The following is a 19,355-nucleotide window of genomic DNA, read 5'->3' on the forward strand; positions in this document are numbered from 1 at the left end:
CTACCAGGATCCTCAGTCCATGAGATTTTCCAGGCAAGAGTACTGGAGTGGGTTGCCAATTCCTTCTCCAGGAGCTCTTCCTGACCCAGGGATCGAACCGGGTCTCCCACAGTGTAGGCAGATGCTTTACCGTCTGAGCTACCAGGGAAGCCCCAATGACTAGAATGCCAGGGAATTATTACCCACAGTTAGGTTTTAGACTCAGAGACACTTGGTAGTTGGCCCTAGCTCTGCCGCTAAGTAACTACATTACTTTGGACAAGTGGCCTTTGTTTCTTGGTGCCTTAGTTCTCCTGCTCTGCAAAATGGGCTCTAACAACTTCCAGCTACACCAGAGGGTATGTGCCTCATGCAGTGGACTCGGCTCAGTAAACAGAGGTCAGGGCAGTGTTCAGATGAATGCGTTTCCTCACTAACCCTGGATTTCATTATGTGCAGGGAGCTGACACAAGGTCAAGGGTGGGAACACAGTGGGACATTTTGGGGCCACAATGTGCAGAATTGACTACCCAGCCCTACTGCACTGACCAATCACCAGTGTGGAAGCAGCCCAGTTGTCCTGAGGCTGGCCTCCCAACACAAACAGGTGGGTTTCAGGATACAGCTTTGGGTGTGGGGGTGCGATGAAAGGAAGGGGTGCCCCTGTTAGCCACTTGCCTATGTGGGTCCACTCACAGCACCCTTGCACCCTATCCACTCCAGGTGGAATTTCAGGTCCAGACACTCCCCTGGACACACCAAAGCACCCATGCCCACATACATGACAGATGGTAACTGCTGCTGCTGCCACCTGATGCTAAAGCTGGCAAACGGAGCAAGGAGGCCTAGAGCTTCATGGTACTTCACAGATGATGCTACCACACACCCAAGTGTTGTGATCTGGATCTGGAGTTCGGGAGCCCAGCTCCAGGAGCTCCCCCCGCCTCTGCCCCTGTGATTACATTTTTGTGTCAACTTGGCTAGGCTGTTGTACCCAAAGATTTAATCACACATCACTCCAGGTGCTGTTGTGAAGGCACTTTGCAGATGTGGCCAACATCAACAAGCAGCTGACTTCATGTAACGGAGAGGACCTGCCGGAATGTGGGTGGGCCTCACCCGATCAGGTGAAGGCCTTGAGAGCCAAAGCTGAGGTCTTGGGGAACAAGAAACATGGTCTCAAGCCTGCAACATTGAGCCCTGCCTGAGTTTCCCACCTGCTGGCTGGCCCTGCAAATTTCAGACTTGATGACTCCTACAATAGCGTGGGCCAATTCCTTAAAATAAATCTCTTTATATAAATACATATATAAAGAAGAAGTAAATACATAGACACTTAAAGATACATAAATACAAATGCTCAGTTGGTTCTGTTTCTCTGGAGAACCCCAAGACACTGCCAATCCAGCCACCTGATCCCCTGAGGGCTGCATGCACGCTGCCAGCACAGAGCATTCAAGTCCCCATGGCCTCAGGTTCAGCTGATCTTGACCCTTCACTTCAGACTGCTCAGACCTTCCTTAGCAGAAATGGGTTTGAATTGACATTCCACAACAAAGGGGGATTTTAGAAGCCCAGCATGCCTTTCTATAACCATTGACCCCGGGGTCAGCAGTAACAACTAGGGCCTGGCTACAGATCAAGGGCAGATCCAGCCTGCTGCCCTTTGGTGTCAATAAAGTTTTATTGGAACCCAACCATGTTCATGCATTTGTGCTCATCTATTTCTGTGTTGTCTCTGGAGGCTTTTATACTACAATGGCTGAGTTGAGCAGTTGCTTATATGAAGGGGGACCTCCTGGGCTTGATTCCTGGGATCCACTCTCAGTGGGGGATTTGCCTGCTATCTGGGGCCTTAGCAGGGAAAAACGTGAGTTCTCAGGAAGGTTTGGTGCAATAGTTCTCAGGACTTGGGGTGGTGTGAGGGGGTATTTATCAACATGCAGATTCCCAAGCCCACCCCTAGAGATTGAGTCAGGGGCCTGGGTAGGCTCAGAACCGTGGGTCTGCCCCTCAGAACATCCTGACACTGGCACCCCAGGCCTGTGTTACAGAAACCCTGGATTAGGGGTACTTCCCTGTCCAAGCTGCAGGAACCAGGCCCTCAGTAGTGCCTGGGCAGAGAAATCCCCACAAGGACCCTAGGCCTTTAGGGGCTTCCCACACCTGTGGTTACTCTGGCTCCCAGGAGGGTCTGGACCCGCCCTTGGCTTTAGGACACAGAGCCACTGAGAGCCATAACATAGCCTTGCCCTGATCGGCTAGGCTCAGAGGGGGTCTGGTCTGCACATCTGGGCGGTGCTGGCTGGAGCTGCCACTAAGGTAACAGATGTCCTTCCTGGTGCTAAGACAGTCCACCCCCAGCCAGCTCACGCCCTTTCCCAAGTCGGCATCTGAGCCTGCCCAGGCCTGGCCTAAGGTGGTGGGGCTTTGTTTTCCTCATTCTGCCCAAGCGGGCACCTGCTTTTCTTAGCACTCTCTGCCTGCAATGTGCCTGCCAGCCTTGTATATGGCCAGCCCTGTAATCTCTTTGGGACCTTAGCTGCCCCAACCCTAAAGTGGGAGAAGATAAAAATATGAAACTCCCACCCAGTGGTCTGGTTAGAGGACCATGATGCAGTCCAGGTGAGGGCAGAGACCCTACCTGCCTGTGTACTGCTTGGCTGTTCAGTTGCTAAGTCACGTCAGACTCTTTGCGACCCTATGGACTGCAGTACGCCAGGCCTCCCTGTCCCTCACTATCTCCCGGAGTTCGCCCAAGTTCATGTCCATTGAATAGGTGATGCTATCCAACCATCTCATCATCTGCCACTCTCTTCTGCTTAGCTCAGAGCAAATGCTTAATCCAAGGTACAGAATGAATGAATAAGTAGCTGGAGAAATACCAGGCCGAGTTCCCCCGAAACACCCTGACAGTGCTCCCTGTCTGCAACACAGACCACCTCAAGGGGCAGAGAGAGACAACAGCGAAGCTTATTAACCATCATCTCTTTATTTACAGCTCAAGAGAGCGCATGCAACACGCCATCATGGTATTCAAAGGTGTAGCACCTCCCCACTTCCCTGTTGCCCCCATACTTTATAAATAGGAACCATAGTTCCCCAGGGAAGTTCCCAAGAGTCAGAAAACCCAACGACTGAGGCCCCAGGCCCAGATGCTCCACTTCATTTCCTATAAAAATAAAGGCCAGTTCCAGCCCAGGAGGCAGGGCCTTGGAGCCTGCAAGTTGGTCACTGCTGGTTATTAACCAGGCAAAGTGGATCTCAGATTGGTCAACTCACACCCATATGCAAACGCCCCCGAATCATCCAAATGTCCCTGGTCGTCTGACCGTCCTGTCTCCCCCTCTGCATCTGCTGTGTCTCTGAACCTTTACTGTGCACAAGGACAGCCTGGAGAACTTGTGAAAACCCACCCCTAGAGATACTGATTCAGTAGGTCCCAGTGGGGCCGGGATCCCACATTTCTGCCAAGTTCCCAGGTCTTTCCCCCACAAGACTGGGACGGACATTGACAGTGGGAATTGTGATAGGGAAAACCTTTTGTATCCTATCACAAATAAATCACTACAGGGACATTGCCTATAAACTTAAATTACATAGAATGGCCCATTACTGGGAACCCTGCTTCCCAGATAATGAGCATTTAGCTAAAATACCTTTGTTTAGCACACAAGGAACATCCTGATCAGGTTCACCTGTGAATGACTGACTGAAGGGAGTAAGAGATGAAGGCTGATGGGAACCAGAAAGTGTTTGAGTTTCCCCTTTAAATATAAAAGGAGACTGAATTCTAACTCAGGCAAGATGGGGTTGGCTGACTTTCCGAATAAAGTCACTATTCCTTGTCCCAACAATAAAAAAAAAAGGATGGAGGGACCAGAAAGCCTTTCACATCCAGAAGAGGCTGCTCATCCTCCATCAGACCACCATCCTGATTTAGGGTTCAGTAAATATACTCCCTGTGATGGAAGCCCCTGTTTCTTCAGATTGGCAAGTCCTACCATGCCCTCCCCAGCACATGCCCTCCCATCTCCCACAGGAGTGAAGATCAGCATGAAGGACATGGTGTCCCTGTCAACTGCATGCAACCCCCAACGAGGAGCCTAAATAGTTTGCCTCTCCTGCTCTCTCTCCCAGCACCAATTTTTCCTTGCTGTTCTGTTGTTTCATAAACGTGTTCCTTGCAGGTTACATAGAAGTCTCTCCAGCTGCAAAGCGGATCCCTTCCAGGAAGTTGATGCCCGTCATCTCAACATCAGATTCTACTGGATGTGTTGAATATGGCTTGAAGAAAGGCAGACCCTGATGCTGGGAAAGATTGAAGGCAGGAGAAGGGGACGAGATGGTTGGATGGCATCACCAACTCAATGGACATGAGTCTGAGCAAACTCCTGGAGATGGTGAAGGACAGGGAAGCCTGGCGTGCTGCAGTCCATGGGGTGCCTCGATTGAGTGGATTAACAACAAAGGCTCCACCTGTAGCTTCTAGGTGGTGGAAGGGGTCTTGGTTTTGGGACATGACATATGGCTCGGTGATTCCTCAAGGGGCAGGTGAAGCTGTCACATTCCCATGTGGCATGGTTCTCATGTCCTTTGACCCTTCACCCATCTCTGGCAGGCTCAGGAGCCACTCTTGGCATCACCAGACAAGTCACAGAAAGGCAGCCCCGTGGGAACTGTGAGTATCTCTGGGGAATGGCTGGAAAGCTCCCTCAGGAGGAATGCAGGGGGCACAGGTGACCATCCCAGTAGCTATTGGTTTCCACTTGGCCTCCTGCTCAGCTCTTCCCAGCCTCAGGGTGAGGAGGGGGGATATATTTACAAACTCCTGATCCTGTTGTTGCAAAGCCACTGACATCCACAGCTCTGCCTTAGTGGACAGAATCTGTACATGCTGCTTTGGGCTGAGTCCAGAACAGTGTTCAAACCTCTTTGACCACAGAACCCCATCCCCTCTTTCCTAAGGGAGTATCTCACAGTCCTGTGTTCCAGGAAACATGCTTTGGGAAAGGATCCTGAATGGTGACTTTGAACTGATCTCTGAGTACATGATGGGTCATTGTCAAAAAACAGAACACCTGCTAAAAGCATCCTAGAAAATAAATTAGCTAACACTGAGGGCTTATTATGTGCCAGGCACTGTAGCAAGCATGTTGCTAGGATTTTGTATTTACAAGAGTGATTATCCCCATTTTACAGATAAATCCAGGCGCAGAGACCTTAATGAAGTCTCCTAGGATCACCAAGGTAGTGAGTGGTGGAGCAGGCCATTTGTCAGCAGCTGCACCCCCGCAGGAGGACAAGGGCAGGGGTCCCAGGCCCAGGCCCAGGTGACATGTAGAGCCACCCGGATGCCTTGCAAAAGTATGATGCCCAGACACAACCCAGAGCGATTAAACCAGAATCTTCGCAGTGGGCTCAGGCACCTTTGAAAGTTTTGGTACCTTTGAAAGTTCCCCAAACTGTCCTAATGTGCAGCCAAGGCTGAGACCAGCAGATTAAAGCAGAGACTGGCAAACCACGGCCTGGGGTCCAAGTCCAACCCACGGCCTGTTTCTGTGTAGTCTGCAAGTTAAGAGGTTTTCACATTTTAAAATGTGTTTTAAAAAATCAAAAAAATAATCGTCTGTGACAAGCGAATATTATCTGAAATTCTGTGTTCATAAATAGCTTCATTGGAACACAGCCTATAATATTAATATTTATCTGGCCCGTTATGATAAGCTTGGTGAACCCTGGATTCGAGGATATTGGCTTATGCACCAGCAAAAGAAATTTAAGGTAGACCTAAGGAAGAACTTCTGGCACAGAGGTTTGTTAAAACACAGAGGGGGCTTTGGGACCCCTAACTCTGGAGTTAAGAGAATTCCACCCACTTTGCCTTTGCAAATGCAAAATGAAAGTAGCTAGGCAAAGAGATAGGCCCTGAATTTCCAGCCATGGAGCTCCCTTGGTAGGCACTGATAGCTCCACTGAGCCTTCCAGCTTTGTGTGTTCATCATCGATGGCCAGGGTCACCCCTACCACTGACCACCGCAACCCCCCTTCCCCGTCCTGCCGCCACCAGACAAAAGCAATTCTGGGTTCTCTGCCTGCAGCCACCCCCACTAGGGTTCTATCATGATCTCAAATCGGCCACCCCATATGAGGCACACAGCACAGGCCTTGTCTGGTCTCAAACAGACAAAACTGCAGGCGGATTCAATTTTCAAATAGCGGGCTTTGATCTCTTGCGGTCCTCCCCTCCCTAAGATTCCCATGTGCTTTGAACTTGAATAAGGAGAAAAGAGCCGGTGTATTTGGTTTCTTCTAGATCTGTTTGCCTTCCTAGGTGCCATACCCTTGACCCCAAACTGATTTTCCCAATGGAGTAAACAGGCCTGGCATCCTGTGGGCGTGGTCCCTCAGGCAGGGGTCCAGGCCAGCAAGGCATCTGGAGAGGGAAGGTTTGCAACCTTGTTTGCCTTGGACCTGAGGGTTGGTCAGGAGTGAGATGCCAGGTGGAGGGATTTAAGTGACTCCCCTGAGTGGCCACTAGAGTCACATCAGCTTGGAAAGGTGTTTGGGTGGGCATCATGGGTCTGGCCCGTGATGGATGCAGTTAGAAGAGATGTCCCCAGCTCCTCAGTACACTCTGTTGAAGAAGTGTAGACCTGTAGACCTGGGATGGTCTCTGGGGGACCTAGAACCACTAAGACGTATACAAAGTGGGTGCCAACTGGCAATGTGTGTTTTTGAGTCCATGCTTGCATTAGATTCTCAAAGGTCATGAACTCCAAAAGTCAAAGAGCCCCTGGGGTGGCAGCTTTCAGGCCCCTCCAAAGTGCACGTCCTGGGATGGGGTGAGCAGGGCCATAGACATAAGGAACAGCTTTACCATTTCCCTTAAACACTTCCTCTCTCAGAACACCAGTTCGCCAATCTGCTCAAATCCTGCCTTGTAAGCAAGCAGGTGCTTAATGCACGTTTTCTTTTTTTCTTCTTTGAAACGATACACCTTTGTCCAGGGAAGGAATTGTCTGTTATTCCAGCCTTCACCACAGCAAAAGGAACCAGCAGGGAACACGTGTCTCTCACCGAAAGCCGTGGAGAACTTGGAATGAGTCCTTGGTTGTGGAAGAGCAAGGATGTGAGCCTTGGAGCTGGGCAGACCCAGGTTCAGATGCTAATTCCACTCCTGACTCCCTGGGACCTGGTGCTTTCAGTGAGGTCCTGGGTCACCAGGAGCATCAGCAAGCCCTGAACCTTGTTAGAAATGCAGAATCGACTGAATTGGAATCTGCATTTTAACCAGATCCCTGGGCATTCTCACACAGGTGAAGGTTTGAGGAGCATTGATCTGGGACCCTGGACAAGATCATTTAAGCCTGCCTGTTTCCTCACTTGTAAAATGGTGATTATGCCTACTTTAAAAGGTCATGTGATAAACGAGATAACGTATGGCCCGCGTTTAGCACAGTGCCTGGTACACAGGAGGTGCTTCGGTATTCATCTCCCGCCTTTTGGTTCCTCGTCTCTCCAGGAGTTTCCCTTCTTTCCCAGCTCAAAAACCTCTTCCTTTTGAAACTTGAAACCGTTGCAGTGCTGCGGTCGGACGATAGAGGGCACTCTCGACATTGCCATCGCGGAGAACACGGACACCGGATGCGCAGGCGGTGTGGGTCTCCCGTCCGTCCAGGGTTGGGTGCAGGCGTGCTGCCGCTCGGCTCCTGGGCAGGGGCAGTTCGTCCAGGGCTCGGAACGGAGCGTCCTGGATCTGAGCCTGCAGCCTCAGTCAGCTGGTCCCGCATTTGATCCGCCACCGCTAGTTATAAACAAACTGCCCGGCTTCTCCAAAACTCCGGAGCTCTGTCCCCAGGCGGTGCGGAGGCGTCTCGCGCGGGCCGCTAAACGTTGATGAAAGACCCCTGGTCGCCGTTGGCCGTTTCGGGCTCCACGCAGCGCCCCTTTCTCCGGGTGACCCTGCGGTTCCGGTGGAATTTGGCGTAGCAGCGCAGCCCTGAGCGAAGAGAGGCAAGGGGTTCAGACGTGAAACCAGCCCGTCCTCCCCACCTCTCTCCCCCCCGCCCCCCGCCCGGCCTCGCACCGTTTCACTATCACTGCCTTCTTTTTTTCTGCCCTACAACCAATCCATACCCCGCACAGCAGCCTGAATGGGTTTTAAAAAGAGAGTCACAGACGGAGAAGAGTGAACAGATGGAGCACAAGAGATATTTAGGACCACGAAACTATTTTGTGCGATACTATCTATAATGGTGGGTACATGTCTAGTCTTTGTCAAAACCCTAGGAATGTGCAATACAAAGAGTGAACATTAATGTAAATTATGGACTTAATAATGTACCACTGTAGGTTCACCAGTATTAAAAAGTGTACCACACTAACGTAAGATAACAGGGCGAACTGGGGGGCGGGGGAGAAGCATATGAGACTGCTGTATTTTCTGTCTAATCTTCCTGTAAACCTAAAACGACTCTAAAAATAGTCTATTAAAATTATTTTTAAAAGGGATGCAGGGCTTCCCTGGTAGTGCAATGGTAAGATTCTGTATTTCCAATGCAGGGAGCATGGATTTGATCCCTGGTCAGGGAACTAAGGTCCCACATGCCATGCAGCACAGCAAATAATAATAATAAATAAAAGAGATTCGGATTCTGCCTTTCTCTATAAAAACTCCCGTGGGCTCCCCACTGTACTCCAAAGGAGATCTAAACTGCTTCCCCTGGCTTACAAGACTCTCTAGGACCTGCCCTGCCCCCGTTTGCTCTCTTTACCTCCCACTCCTCCTCACTCTGTAACTCCAGCCACACCTGGTCTTCTTACTTTTCCTTATACGCCCCACCATTTCCAGCCTCAGGGCCTTTGCTGTTCTCACAGCCAGAAATCCCTTCCTGAAGCTCTTGGCATAGCTGGCTCCTTCACAGTCCCTTCTCAAAGGGACCCTCCCTGACCACCTTAATTACAGTAGACGTGCCCCTCTTGGCCCACCAGTGGGAGGGGTTCCTGCTTCGGCTAAATCATGGCCCATGATAGACATCCCCTGGCATACATGGGTAGGCGTGTTTTTCATTTCAGGCCACATCCTCCCGGGACTTCCCTGGTGGTCCGGTGGTTAAGAATTCACCTTGCAGTTCAAGGGATGTGGGTTTGATCCCTGATTGGGGAACTAAGATTCCACATGCCATGGACCAACTAAGCTCTCTCCGCAACTACCGAGTCTAAGAGCCACAATTAGAGAGTCCATATGCCACAATGAAGATCACGTGTGCTGCAACTAAGACAGCAATTCAGCCAAAAAAAAAAAAGTCATATCCTCCTGATTCGGGGTCGGGGGTTAGGGAAGGAGGTGTCAGTGTGGTCTGAGCAATCTCTACATTTCCGTGACCACAGGAAGAGGGGCCATCACGAATTTAAGATCCGCTTATGTCACTGTCAAGAGAATACAGGAACTGCCGTGAAGTTTGTCCTTAGGGGTCTAGAACCAACACCTGGATCACTGATCCTTCAGATCTGTGGCCACACGAGTGACACTTGGGAGGGGCAGGGGCTCATGAATAGGAGTGGTTGGTAGCCACAGAAGCCCTTCTGGAACCCTTCAAACTGGCCTAGACTGCTGGACTTCAGCTCTGGTACCTGAATGCAACATTTCAGAATTTCTCAGAAGTCCTCAGGACTCTTGGTTCTCATGAGGGTCCCTGGTATCACTTGGATCCCTCTGCTGTAGCGTCTGGGTGAAAACCTCTTCCTGGACCATCTTTAAAGAGCTGTCATTTCCACTCAATTTCTTTGTTTTTTCCCCAGAGTCTGAGTCTCCAGGGAGGAAATGAGAGTTTTGGCGGGACCGACCAGGATGGGAGGGACCAGGGAAATGAGCAGATGGGGCTTTGGCTGCACAGTTAGCTTTCGGAAGGCATGAAAAGCTACCCCCTCCTAACTGAGGCCGAAGGGAGGAAGGAAGGATGGCTTCCCTGGCAGAGCGCTGCCCACTGAACATCCAGCAGGGCACCAACTGGGCGTGTGGGCATGTGAGGGCCACACCCCCTCACCTGGGCAGGCTGGACCTGGAGGTCCTGACGCTATTCCAGGCTCCCTGGAATGGAGTGCCCTCCAGCCTGCTATGCACCTCAGTCTCCTCCTTCGCCAAATGGGCCCCCACTTTGCACACAGGCAACAGAAGGCGGCTTCTCAGCATCTCCACCCCTGCCTACGTCCATCCCCTCACCTCCTAGCTCATCCCTGCCTCTCCAGTCCTGCCCCACACAGTCCTGCAGCCAGAGTGAGCTGGTATACTCAAAAGTCAGACCAGGTCATTCCCTTTCTTAAAACCTGCTGTGAGACTTCCCTGACGGTCCAGGGGTTAAGAATCCGCCTTGCAATACAGGAGAGGCGGGTTTGATCCCTAGTGGGCAAACAAGGATCCCACATGTGGTGGAGCAACTAAGACCCGATGCAGCAAAATAATAAATACTAAAAAAAGAAGAAAAAAAAAAAAACCTGCCGACACCTTCCCATGATAATGTAAGTGAAGTCCTGATCCTAGCCCCCAACTTCTCCCACCTCCTCTGTGCCAGCGTGTGGCTGCTGTGTGCCAGGCACACTTGAACATGCTAGCCTGGCTCCTGTCCGAGGTCCGTGCCTTTGCTCTGATGCTTGTCTGGGACTCTCACTTCCTACCCCACTTCTCATCTTCAGGTGGCTAGTTCTGCTGTCCACGCCTGTCCATCCTTTCTAAAATAACTCCCAGGTCAGCCTGAATTACTGTCTTTACAGTTCTACTCCTTTTTACAGACATTTAATTATTTGCTTGTGTGTGTGTCTGTGTATGGGTTAGTTGCTCAGTCGTGTCAGACTCTTTGCGACCCCATGGACTGTAGACTGTCAGGCTCCTCTGTCCAGATAATTTTCTAGGCAAGTATACTGGAGGGGGTTGCCATTTCCTTCTTCAGGGGACTCTTCCCAAACCAGGCACTGAACCTGGGTCTCCTGCATTGCAGGCGTATGCTTTACCATCTGAGCTGCTCGGGAAGCTCAGTTATTTGCTAACTGGTCGCTCATCTCACTAGAATGGAATCCATGGGTGGAGAACTTGTTGGTTCTCTTCACCCCTGAATCCCCAATGTCTTGATCAGAACTTGACAGATAGTAGGCACTCAGGAAATATGTCTTGACCAACTGGACAAATGAATAATTGGACTGAAGCAGCTTTATTGCTTTCACAGCCGATATCTTTGAGGCTAATGTGAGCAAAAAATACGGCGTGTACCTCAGGACGGTCCACAAAGGGACAGAGGTCAAACCCCTCACCCCAGAGAAGTGAACCTTGGAGGTGGGATGACATCCAGTAATTATTGTGCATTTTTGGTATTTTGTTTTTAAAAGAGTACTTGTCTCTTAGATGTATATATGGAAATATTCACAGGTAAAATATCTAAATTCTTAGGAGTTGCTTCAAAATCCTATTGCCAAAAAAAAAAAAAAAAAATCCTATGGAAGTGGGGGAACTGGATGGGGCAGGGGGGACAGCACAGATTGGCCGTGAGTGAGAATTAGTGAACCTGGATGATAGGAAATGGGGGTTCTTTATACTATTGCAACGACTTTAATATGTATTTGAAAATTTCCAGAATACACAATTTAAAATATTTCCCCCACTTTTCTAGCTATATAGGTTTGTGCAAGTGACTTAACCTTTCTGTGCCTCAGTTTACTTTTGCGTGAAATGGGGAGAACGATAGCTCCTTTCTGAGATGGTTGTGAGGATTGAGGCGCTAACAGGTAGAGTGCTTGGCACACAGCTGGGTACATCTAGGCACACCTGGGCCAAGGGACACCTCTGCTCCATGTGGGAGCTCAGAGCTTGCTCAGAGGAGTTCAGAGGGAGCCAGCTGGGTAAGAGCCTCCTTCCTTGGGAAAGTGCTGGGAAATTCACTCCTCACCCCTTGTTATCAAACTTGGAATGTCTCCCCTGGGATAGAATTCTGGTGTGAAAGCACCAGCCTTCTCAGGTTTGATCTTCTTTTAAAAGATACGCTTCTCTCTCCTCCCTTCTCCTGTCTCCAGATCAAGGGAGATCATACCAGCTTGTATTTCAAGAGGTGAGAAAAGCAAATCTGAGCAACGATGCCAGGAATGGAAACTAAATGAATTCACAGATTGGGAAAGCACCGAGCGAAGCTGTTCCTGCTGGTGTCTTCAGTTCCCCAGGGATCCTCTCACCCCCTTCGCTGCCCACCCCTGCCTCGAGGAGAATGGGAGGTGGCAAGGTTCTCGGCGCCGAGGGAGCCCCCGGCATCTGGCCTCACCTTCCACACACATGCAGTCGTCAAAGCATTTGTTGTTCAGGCCTCGGTTGTGGGGCGTGCAGAGATGCTCCCGGAGGTCGCAGCAGGTCCCTGCCCACATGGCAAGCACACGCGGTCAGTCGTGCCGAACAGACCCTCCCTGCCGCCCCATACATGCTCCCACTGGACAGGAGATCCATCATCTCCATGGCGGGACTGCCCCTGGCAGGATGGACCATCTGGTGCACAAGGCTACCAGCCGGAACCACCGACGGATGTCCCGGCCGAGGTCCCCAGAAGGCGGGCGGCTGAGACCCTAGACGCCCCATATGGGCAATTGATTGATCATGGGAGGAGGAAAGGCACTGTTGATTCCCCACTGGGTAGAAAGACTGGGGGGCCGCCAGGTGTGGAGTCAGCGTGGAGCTGGGAGGGGCCGCAGGGATCATGGACGCCAACGTCCTCTTTTGACAGATGGGGAAACAGAAGCCCCTGAGACGCAGCCCCAGGCACAGCCTCACCCACCACAGAGCCAGCTCTCAGAGTCACTGTCCAGTTGGCCCAAACTTGAGCCTTTTTCTTCCTGCTCTGGGTGGAAAAACCGTTTGGAAGGGAAACAACTTGTCAGGGAGCTGGTGGTCTGGTTTACACAATGCCAAATGATTCAGTTGCTGTTTTGTAGAATATTCTGGCTACTGAACTAACAGGAGCCAAGGTGTGCCACTCGAGTCTCTGTCCTTGCAGTCCACTGGCCAGGAGAGCAGTTAGCCTCCAGCCCCCCCTGTTAACACCTGCAGGGGCCTCCTGGGCTGATGATGTCACACTGGACCTGAGCAGAACAGCCCCGGCAGTGACTGGCTGCCAGGGCCTGGCTATTTCTGCCCAGTGAGGGCCTTTTGTAACAGGGAGTCTTTGTTCTGGAGCTGCCCATTGGGCTGGCCGAGATTGTATCAGACTCCTGTCCATTCCTCCTTCCTCCCATTTTTATTGTTCACAGGCCTTATTCCCTACCATCCCCAGGAACCTCCTGCCCTTCTAACTCCAACTTGGTTTTGGCTTCCCAGAAGTCCCGAGTGACCCAGTCACTTTAGACCATCCATCCAAACCCCAGGCCCCTATTCTCAGACTGTCTTGATGGGTTCAGCTGCTGAACAGGTCAGGATGTCATCAAAGCACCCACAGGAGCCCAGCAGTGTCACGACAGGATGAGGACAGAATGAAGCCTGATAAGACATTAGGGAGAAGTCGGGAGAAGGGTCATCCTGACTTAAGGCAGTGTGGGACAGCAGTTCAGAATAGCAGACTCAGGTTTGAGCCACTTCCAAGCTCTGTGGTCACAGCTGAAACACTTGGCCTCTCTGAGCCTGTTTCCTTGCCTGAAAATTGGGAATGACAGAGTCTCTCTCTGTCTGGGTTGCTTTGAGGATGAAATAGAATAAAGTATGGCAGCAACTCTCATCAGACTGGTTGTTATTATTTACTATCCCTAAAGGATCCTGCTCATGTGTCTGGGAACACCCACCCGCTCCCACCCCCACAATGGTTCCCCCAGCGCCCTGCCTAGTGCCTGGAACACAATGCTGGCTTGGTACCTGGCAGGCAGTCCTGGTGATGGTCGCAGGGCTCCCCTTTAGCTGGTGATGTTTCGTTCCCATCACTGGAGAGTTTTCCACGGTGTTTCTCTGGGGAAAACAGAACCTGTGGTCAGAGGCTGAGGCTCATCAGCGCAGAGATTAGGCACTGGATGCCAGGGTCAGAGTGCTGACACCACCACTTCCACAGTGTGGCTTGGGGAAGACATGAAGCCTCTCTGCCTTACTTTTCCCTTCTCTAAAAATGGGGTCAGAGGACTCCCCTGGCAGTCCAGTGGTTAAGACTCTGTGCTCCTAATGCAAGGGGCATGGGTTCTATCCCTGATCGAGGAACTAGGATCCCGTATGCCACATGGAGTGGACAAATAAAAGCAGGGGGGGGGCTTCCCTGGTGGTTCTTTGGTAGCTCAGATGGTAAAGAATCCGCCTACAATGAAGGAGACCTAGGTTTTATACCTAGATCGGGAAGATCCCCTGGAGAAGAGAACAGCAACAAACTCCAGTATTCTTGCCTAGAGAATTCCACGGACCGAGGAGTCTGGAGGGTCATGGGGTCCCAAAGAGTCAGACACGACTAAGCTACTCACACACACTCCCTAGTGGTTCAGTGGTAAAGAATCCACCTGCCAAAGTAGGAGACGGATTCAATCCCCCGGTGAGGAAGATCCCACAGCAACTAAACTGGTGTGCTACAACTCCTGAGTCTGTGCTCTAGAGCCTGGGAAGCCACATCTACTGGAGCCCGCCTGCCCTAGAGCTGGTGCTCCCCACCAAGAGAAGCCACCGACCGCAGTGAGCAGTCCCCAGGCCTCAACTAGAGAGTAGCCCCCACTCTCTGCAACTAGAGAAAAGCCCAGGCAGCAACAAAGACTCAGCCAAAATAAATACACAAAAACAAAATTTTAAAATACTTTTTAAAAAGGCAGAGGGGATCAACAGGAGAACAGACATGTTTTCTTTTTCTTCAGGTTAAAGGAGTAGCTAGTTGGAATCTGTCTGGTGTGCCATGAGCTCTTGAGAGCAACATGTCTATTTCAGGTACTTGTTTCTTTATAGACTCCATGCCTCTCTCCCCAACTTGGACATCTGTAGGTCAGGCTGGGGTCACCAGGCCCCTATCCCAGGGCACCGTGGGGGAGGGGAGGAGCCCAGCAGGGGTGTGGAGGGGTGGGCAGACGTACCTTTCTTCTTTGTGGATGGCCAGACCTCAGGCTTTAAGTCTTCATAGTCAGTCCAGTCGAACAAGGCCATGTCCAGTGTGGGCATCACCTCCCCGTCAGGCCTGGGGTGAGCCTGCAGAAGAGGGTGGAGAAGAGGGAGCCTGAAGATCCCAAAAGGCGGAGGAAGAAAGGTGGGGCCCCAGGATCAGAGGGCAAAGGAGGGGCTCCTCCTAGGCCAGCTCATGGCGTGTTGGACAGCCTGCAATCTCAGCCCAGGGAATTCGAGATGGCCTCCAGGACTCGGACTCCAGCAGCTACCTGGGCAGTTCTTCCCAGAGCAGCCACCCCCAGGCAGGACAGGCCTGCAGACAGCTGCTGCAGTCCCCAGGCTCTCTGCGGGCGGGGGCTGGGGAGGCAGCGTGTCCGCTCAGGGGGAAGCCCAGCTGCTCGCTCCCCTGTCCCTTCTCTCCCCTACAGATGTCCTCAGTTCTCCATGGCAGGGCACTGCTGAGGCCACGCCCATAGTTCAGTTCTACTCTAGACCCCCCACCCGGCTCCACCCTTTGTGGTTTCGGGGCTGGATCTGTGCACAGTAGAACGTGGGCAAGAATGGCTCAGCAGTAAAAAATCCACCTGCCATGCAAGAGCCAGGAGACCTGGGTTCGATCCCTGGGTCAGGAAGCTCCCCTGGAGGAGGGCACAGCAACCTACGCCAGCATTCTTGCCTGGAGAATGCCATGGACAGAGGAACCTGGTGGGTTATAGCCCATAGGGTCACAAAAAGTGGGACACGATTGAAGTGACAGAGCATGCAAGCATGCCATAGGGCTGGATTCTCAACAGATGGGCTTTAGGGAGCCCTTCGATGGCATGGATAACCATGGATTTGTTGGAGATGGTTTATCAGGATCTCAAGGGAGTGCAAAACTCAAAAAGAGAATAAGGAAGATCTGCTAAAAAAGTTTTACTTCTTCTACATGTATTATTTTATTGGTCGTGTTTAATGATTTTATTTTGAAAAAATGTTCAAAGCCACAGAGGAAGTGCAAAGACACACTTTGTGTTAATTGCAAGAATAAATACCCTTTGTCTAGACTCACCAGGGGTTTTCCCTGGTGGCTCAGTTGGTAAAGAATTCACCTGCAGTGCGGGAGACCTAGGTTCTATCCCTGGGTTGAGACGATCCCTTGGAGAAAGAAATGGCAACCCGCTCCAGTAGTCTTGCCTGGAAAATCCCATGGACAGAGGAGCCTGGTGGGCTACGGTCTGTGGGGTCGCAAAGAGTTGGATATGACTTAGCAACTAAACTACCACAGACTCACTAATGGTTGGTGTGTTTGCACATTTGCTTGCTTGCTCCCTCTCTTTTTAAAGGTCTGAAGCAGATGCGTCAAAGTGTTAACTAAAGTTTGTTAATTCTGGATTGTGGGGACATGGTTTTAGACATTATTATTCTCTGTCCTTTGCGGGATGTACAAAATTCTTCCCCAGAAGCTTGCCTTTTCTAGGTTCAGAGACCAGTGTGCTGAGCTGGCACTTGATTCCTTGGCATTCCATAGAATGAGCCCCTGGACCACTGCCTGGACAGTGGCAGCACTCCCTGGACAGTGGGCCTGCTGGCCGTAGCTGGGCTGGGCGGGCATCAGGAGAACCGGCTTCCATCCAGCTCCATGGGCCTGGACCATCTCCCTCCTGCCCCTGTGCTTCAGTCTCCCTAAAGGTACTAGGAGGGGGTTGCATGAGGTCGTCCAAGGACCCTTCCAGCCCCTTACCTGGGGCCACAGGGATGTGACAGGCAGGATCAGGGACTCTTCGGTGGCAGGTGCCTCAAAGGTGGTGAGGTAGAGTATGGTGGGAGCCAGGCTGGTGGAGGATTCCTCCATCAAAGCATCCGGGGACTGGTCTTCTGAGAGCTCCGCCTTCTTCATCAGGGAGCTGGGGCCTCTGACCAAGGCTCGGCCTGAGACAAAGAGCAGGGAACACAGCGACTGTATCTGCTTATCACCCCCATCAGCCCACAGCAGGACCCGCATTTTTTGCTGCGAGCTAGGGGGCAGCAGGAGCCATAGGACAAGTTACTGGCTCAACCAGCATCCACTGCCCACCCTCCTGGGGAGGGGGCTGGAAACAGGAGGCTGGGGGCAAGATAAGGGGGAATGTCTAGGATGAACTTGCAGTGTTGCTGGGGATTCTCCCTCTAAAACAACATTCCAACAAGTCCAAGTCCAGCTTGACAGAGTGCAGCCAGGGATGTAAGTGCAATGAATGGAAACCAGTAAGATTAACCATGGAAGGTTTCGTGGAGGAGGTGAAGTTTGTAGGAGTAACCATGGAAGGCTTCCTGGAGGAGGTGAAGTTTGAGTAGGGGAGTAAGGTGATGAGGCTGAGAGGCATCGCAGAGGGGAGAAGCCTTTGAGAAGGCTGGGAAGTGAGGGCTCCCTACGTGGTGATGATGACCCTGCTTGCTGAGCACATGCTGCAGCTGCAGGGACCATATTGCATGCTGGGTCCTGCTTTACAAGTGTTATTTCACCTAACCTTTGCAGGAGCTCTGGGAGGTAGGTACTCTTTCAGTCTCATCTACAGGGAAGGAAACTGAAGCACAAGGAGGTTAGGTGACTTGCCTGAGGGTGCACAGCCAGTGAGGATTGAAATCTGAATTCAAACCCAGGTCCATCTAATACAGAATCAATACTTTTAACCACGGATGCCGCCTTCCAGGATACATGGGCATGGGGTAGGATGAGTGTGAGGGGGAAAGTGTGCAGGGTTGGGGGGTGGTCAGGAACCAGCTTCCCTGGTGGTTCAGTCGTAGAGTCTACCTGCAATGCGGGAGACCCGGGTTCAAGCCCTGGGTTGGGAGGATTCCCTGGAGAAGAAAATGGCAACCCATTCCAGTATTCTTGCCTGGAAAATTACATGGACAGAGAAGCCAGATGGGCTACAGTCCATGGGGTCACAAAAAGTAGGACACAACTGAGGGACTAACACACACATGCACATGGCAACCAGGAGGCTTCAAGAAAAGCAAGAGGGCCCACGCTTATCCTTGCCTCTTTTTCTCAGACAAGAACTGACTTTAAGGTTAGTTGGGTCCACTGGGGCCACCCCACCCTCCTGAGATGAATCCAGCCTGAGCTCCAGATGGCCATTGTCCCCTCCTCTGCTCACTCACTCTTGTGGGAGGGCCCCATTGGTCCACTGGAGCCGGGACTGGAGCTGGGCTGGGCTGAGTCCATATAGGGTGTACGCCTTCCAGTTTGGCATCAAGGATGTTACCACCCTCACACCGACCTGACACATGATCCCCAGGGGTGGGAGACTGAGAATCTAAGCTGGGCCCCCCTCTTCTGACTGTGTTCTGTCCACCTGAGGGGTTTCAGTGGGCCTGGCAGGGAAACAAGCCTCAGCTGTTTGCAGGAGAAAAGGGGGCTGAGGCTCCATCACCCACTTCCTGCAGAACCCCACTCCCACCCATGCCTGTGGCACTTGGCCTGCCCCTAGAGGCAGTCTTGTCACATGAAGAGACCTGAAGCCAAGGCTGCCTGCCTGGGCTCTGGCCAGGGGAGACTGGAGAGGGGTCAGCTGGTTGGAGCTGCTGGAACATGTTTGCTCTGGAGAGTCTGGAGCTCACAGCGGATTTGGGAACATGAAGGGAACGTGAAGGAAGGTAAGGAGGTTGGACTCTTGAGAATCTCTTGGACAGCAAGGAGATCAAACCAGTCAATCCTAAAGGAAATTAACCCTGAATATTCATTGGAATACTGATGCTGAAGCTGAAGCTCCAATATTTTGGCCATCTGATGCAAAGAGCTGACTCATTGGAAAAGACCCTGTTACTGGGGAAAATTGAGGGCAAGAGGAGAAGGGAATGACAGAGGATGAGATGGTTGGATGGCATCACTAGTTCAATGGACATGTGTTTGAGCAAGCTCTGGAAGACAGTGAAGGACAGGGAAGCCTGGCATGCTGCAGTCCATGGGGTCACGAAGAGTCGGACACGACTGAGCAACTGAACAACAACAAAGAAGGATGGGGAGGAAACTCCATCAACAAACAGGGCAGAGGCCTTGGGTGGACTCAGCATCAAGAGAAAGTTGAGAATTAACTATTGAATAGAAACAACCACTGCTGCTGCCCCTGCCAAATGACAGGCACTGTTCTAGGTGCTCCGCATAGCAAGATTTCTCTGAATCTACACTGAGGATAGAGGAGGCCATGCCCTCACTTTGCAGAAACCAAGGCACAGAAAGGTGACTTGCCAGGAAGTCGTGGAGCCAGAATCTGAACTGGGGCAGATCTGGCTTCAGAGCCTAAGCTCTTGGCCTCTGCTCTATGTT

General features: G+C 51.6%; 1 protein-coding gene across 1 annotated transcript in view; it reads right to left on the bottom strand.

The window, feature by feature from the left end:
* Positions 1-7,868: 7,868 nt before the first annotated feature.
* Positions 7,869-19,355, bottom strand: part of DRAXIN (dorsal inhibitory axon guidance protein) — a 34,577-nt gene continuing 23,090 nt past the window's right edge. Inside the window, exons 6-10 of the mRNA XM_065937141.1 lie at positions 16,788-16,975; positions 15,037-15,148; positions 13,856-13,945; positions 12,285-12,374; positions 7,869-7,981 (exon numbers count right to left, since the gene is read on the bottom strand). Of these exons, the coding sequence (XP_065793213.1) occupies positions 7,869-7,981; positions 12,285-12,374; positions 13,856-13,945; positions 15,037-15,148; positions 16,788-16,975 (593 nt within the window). The remainder of the gene's footprint in view (positions 7,982-12,284; positions 12,375-13,855; positions 13,946-15,036; positions 15,149-16,787; positions 16,976-19,355) is intronic.

Source organism: Muntiacus reevesi, chromosome 5 (genome assembly GCF_963930625.1).
Source record: "Muntiacus reevesi chromosome 5, mMunRee1.1, whole genome shotgun sequence".
In the NCBI taxonomy this organism is placed as follows: Eukaryota; Metazoa; Chordata; class Mammalia; order Artiodactyla; family Cervidae; genus Muntiacus; species Muntiacus reevesi.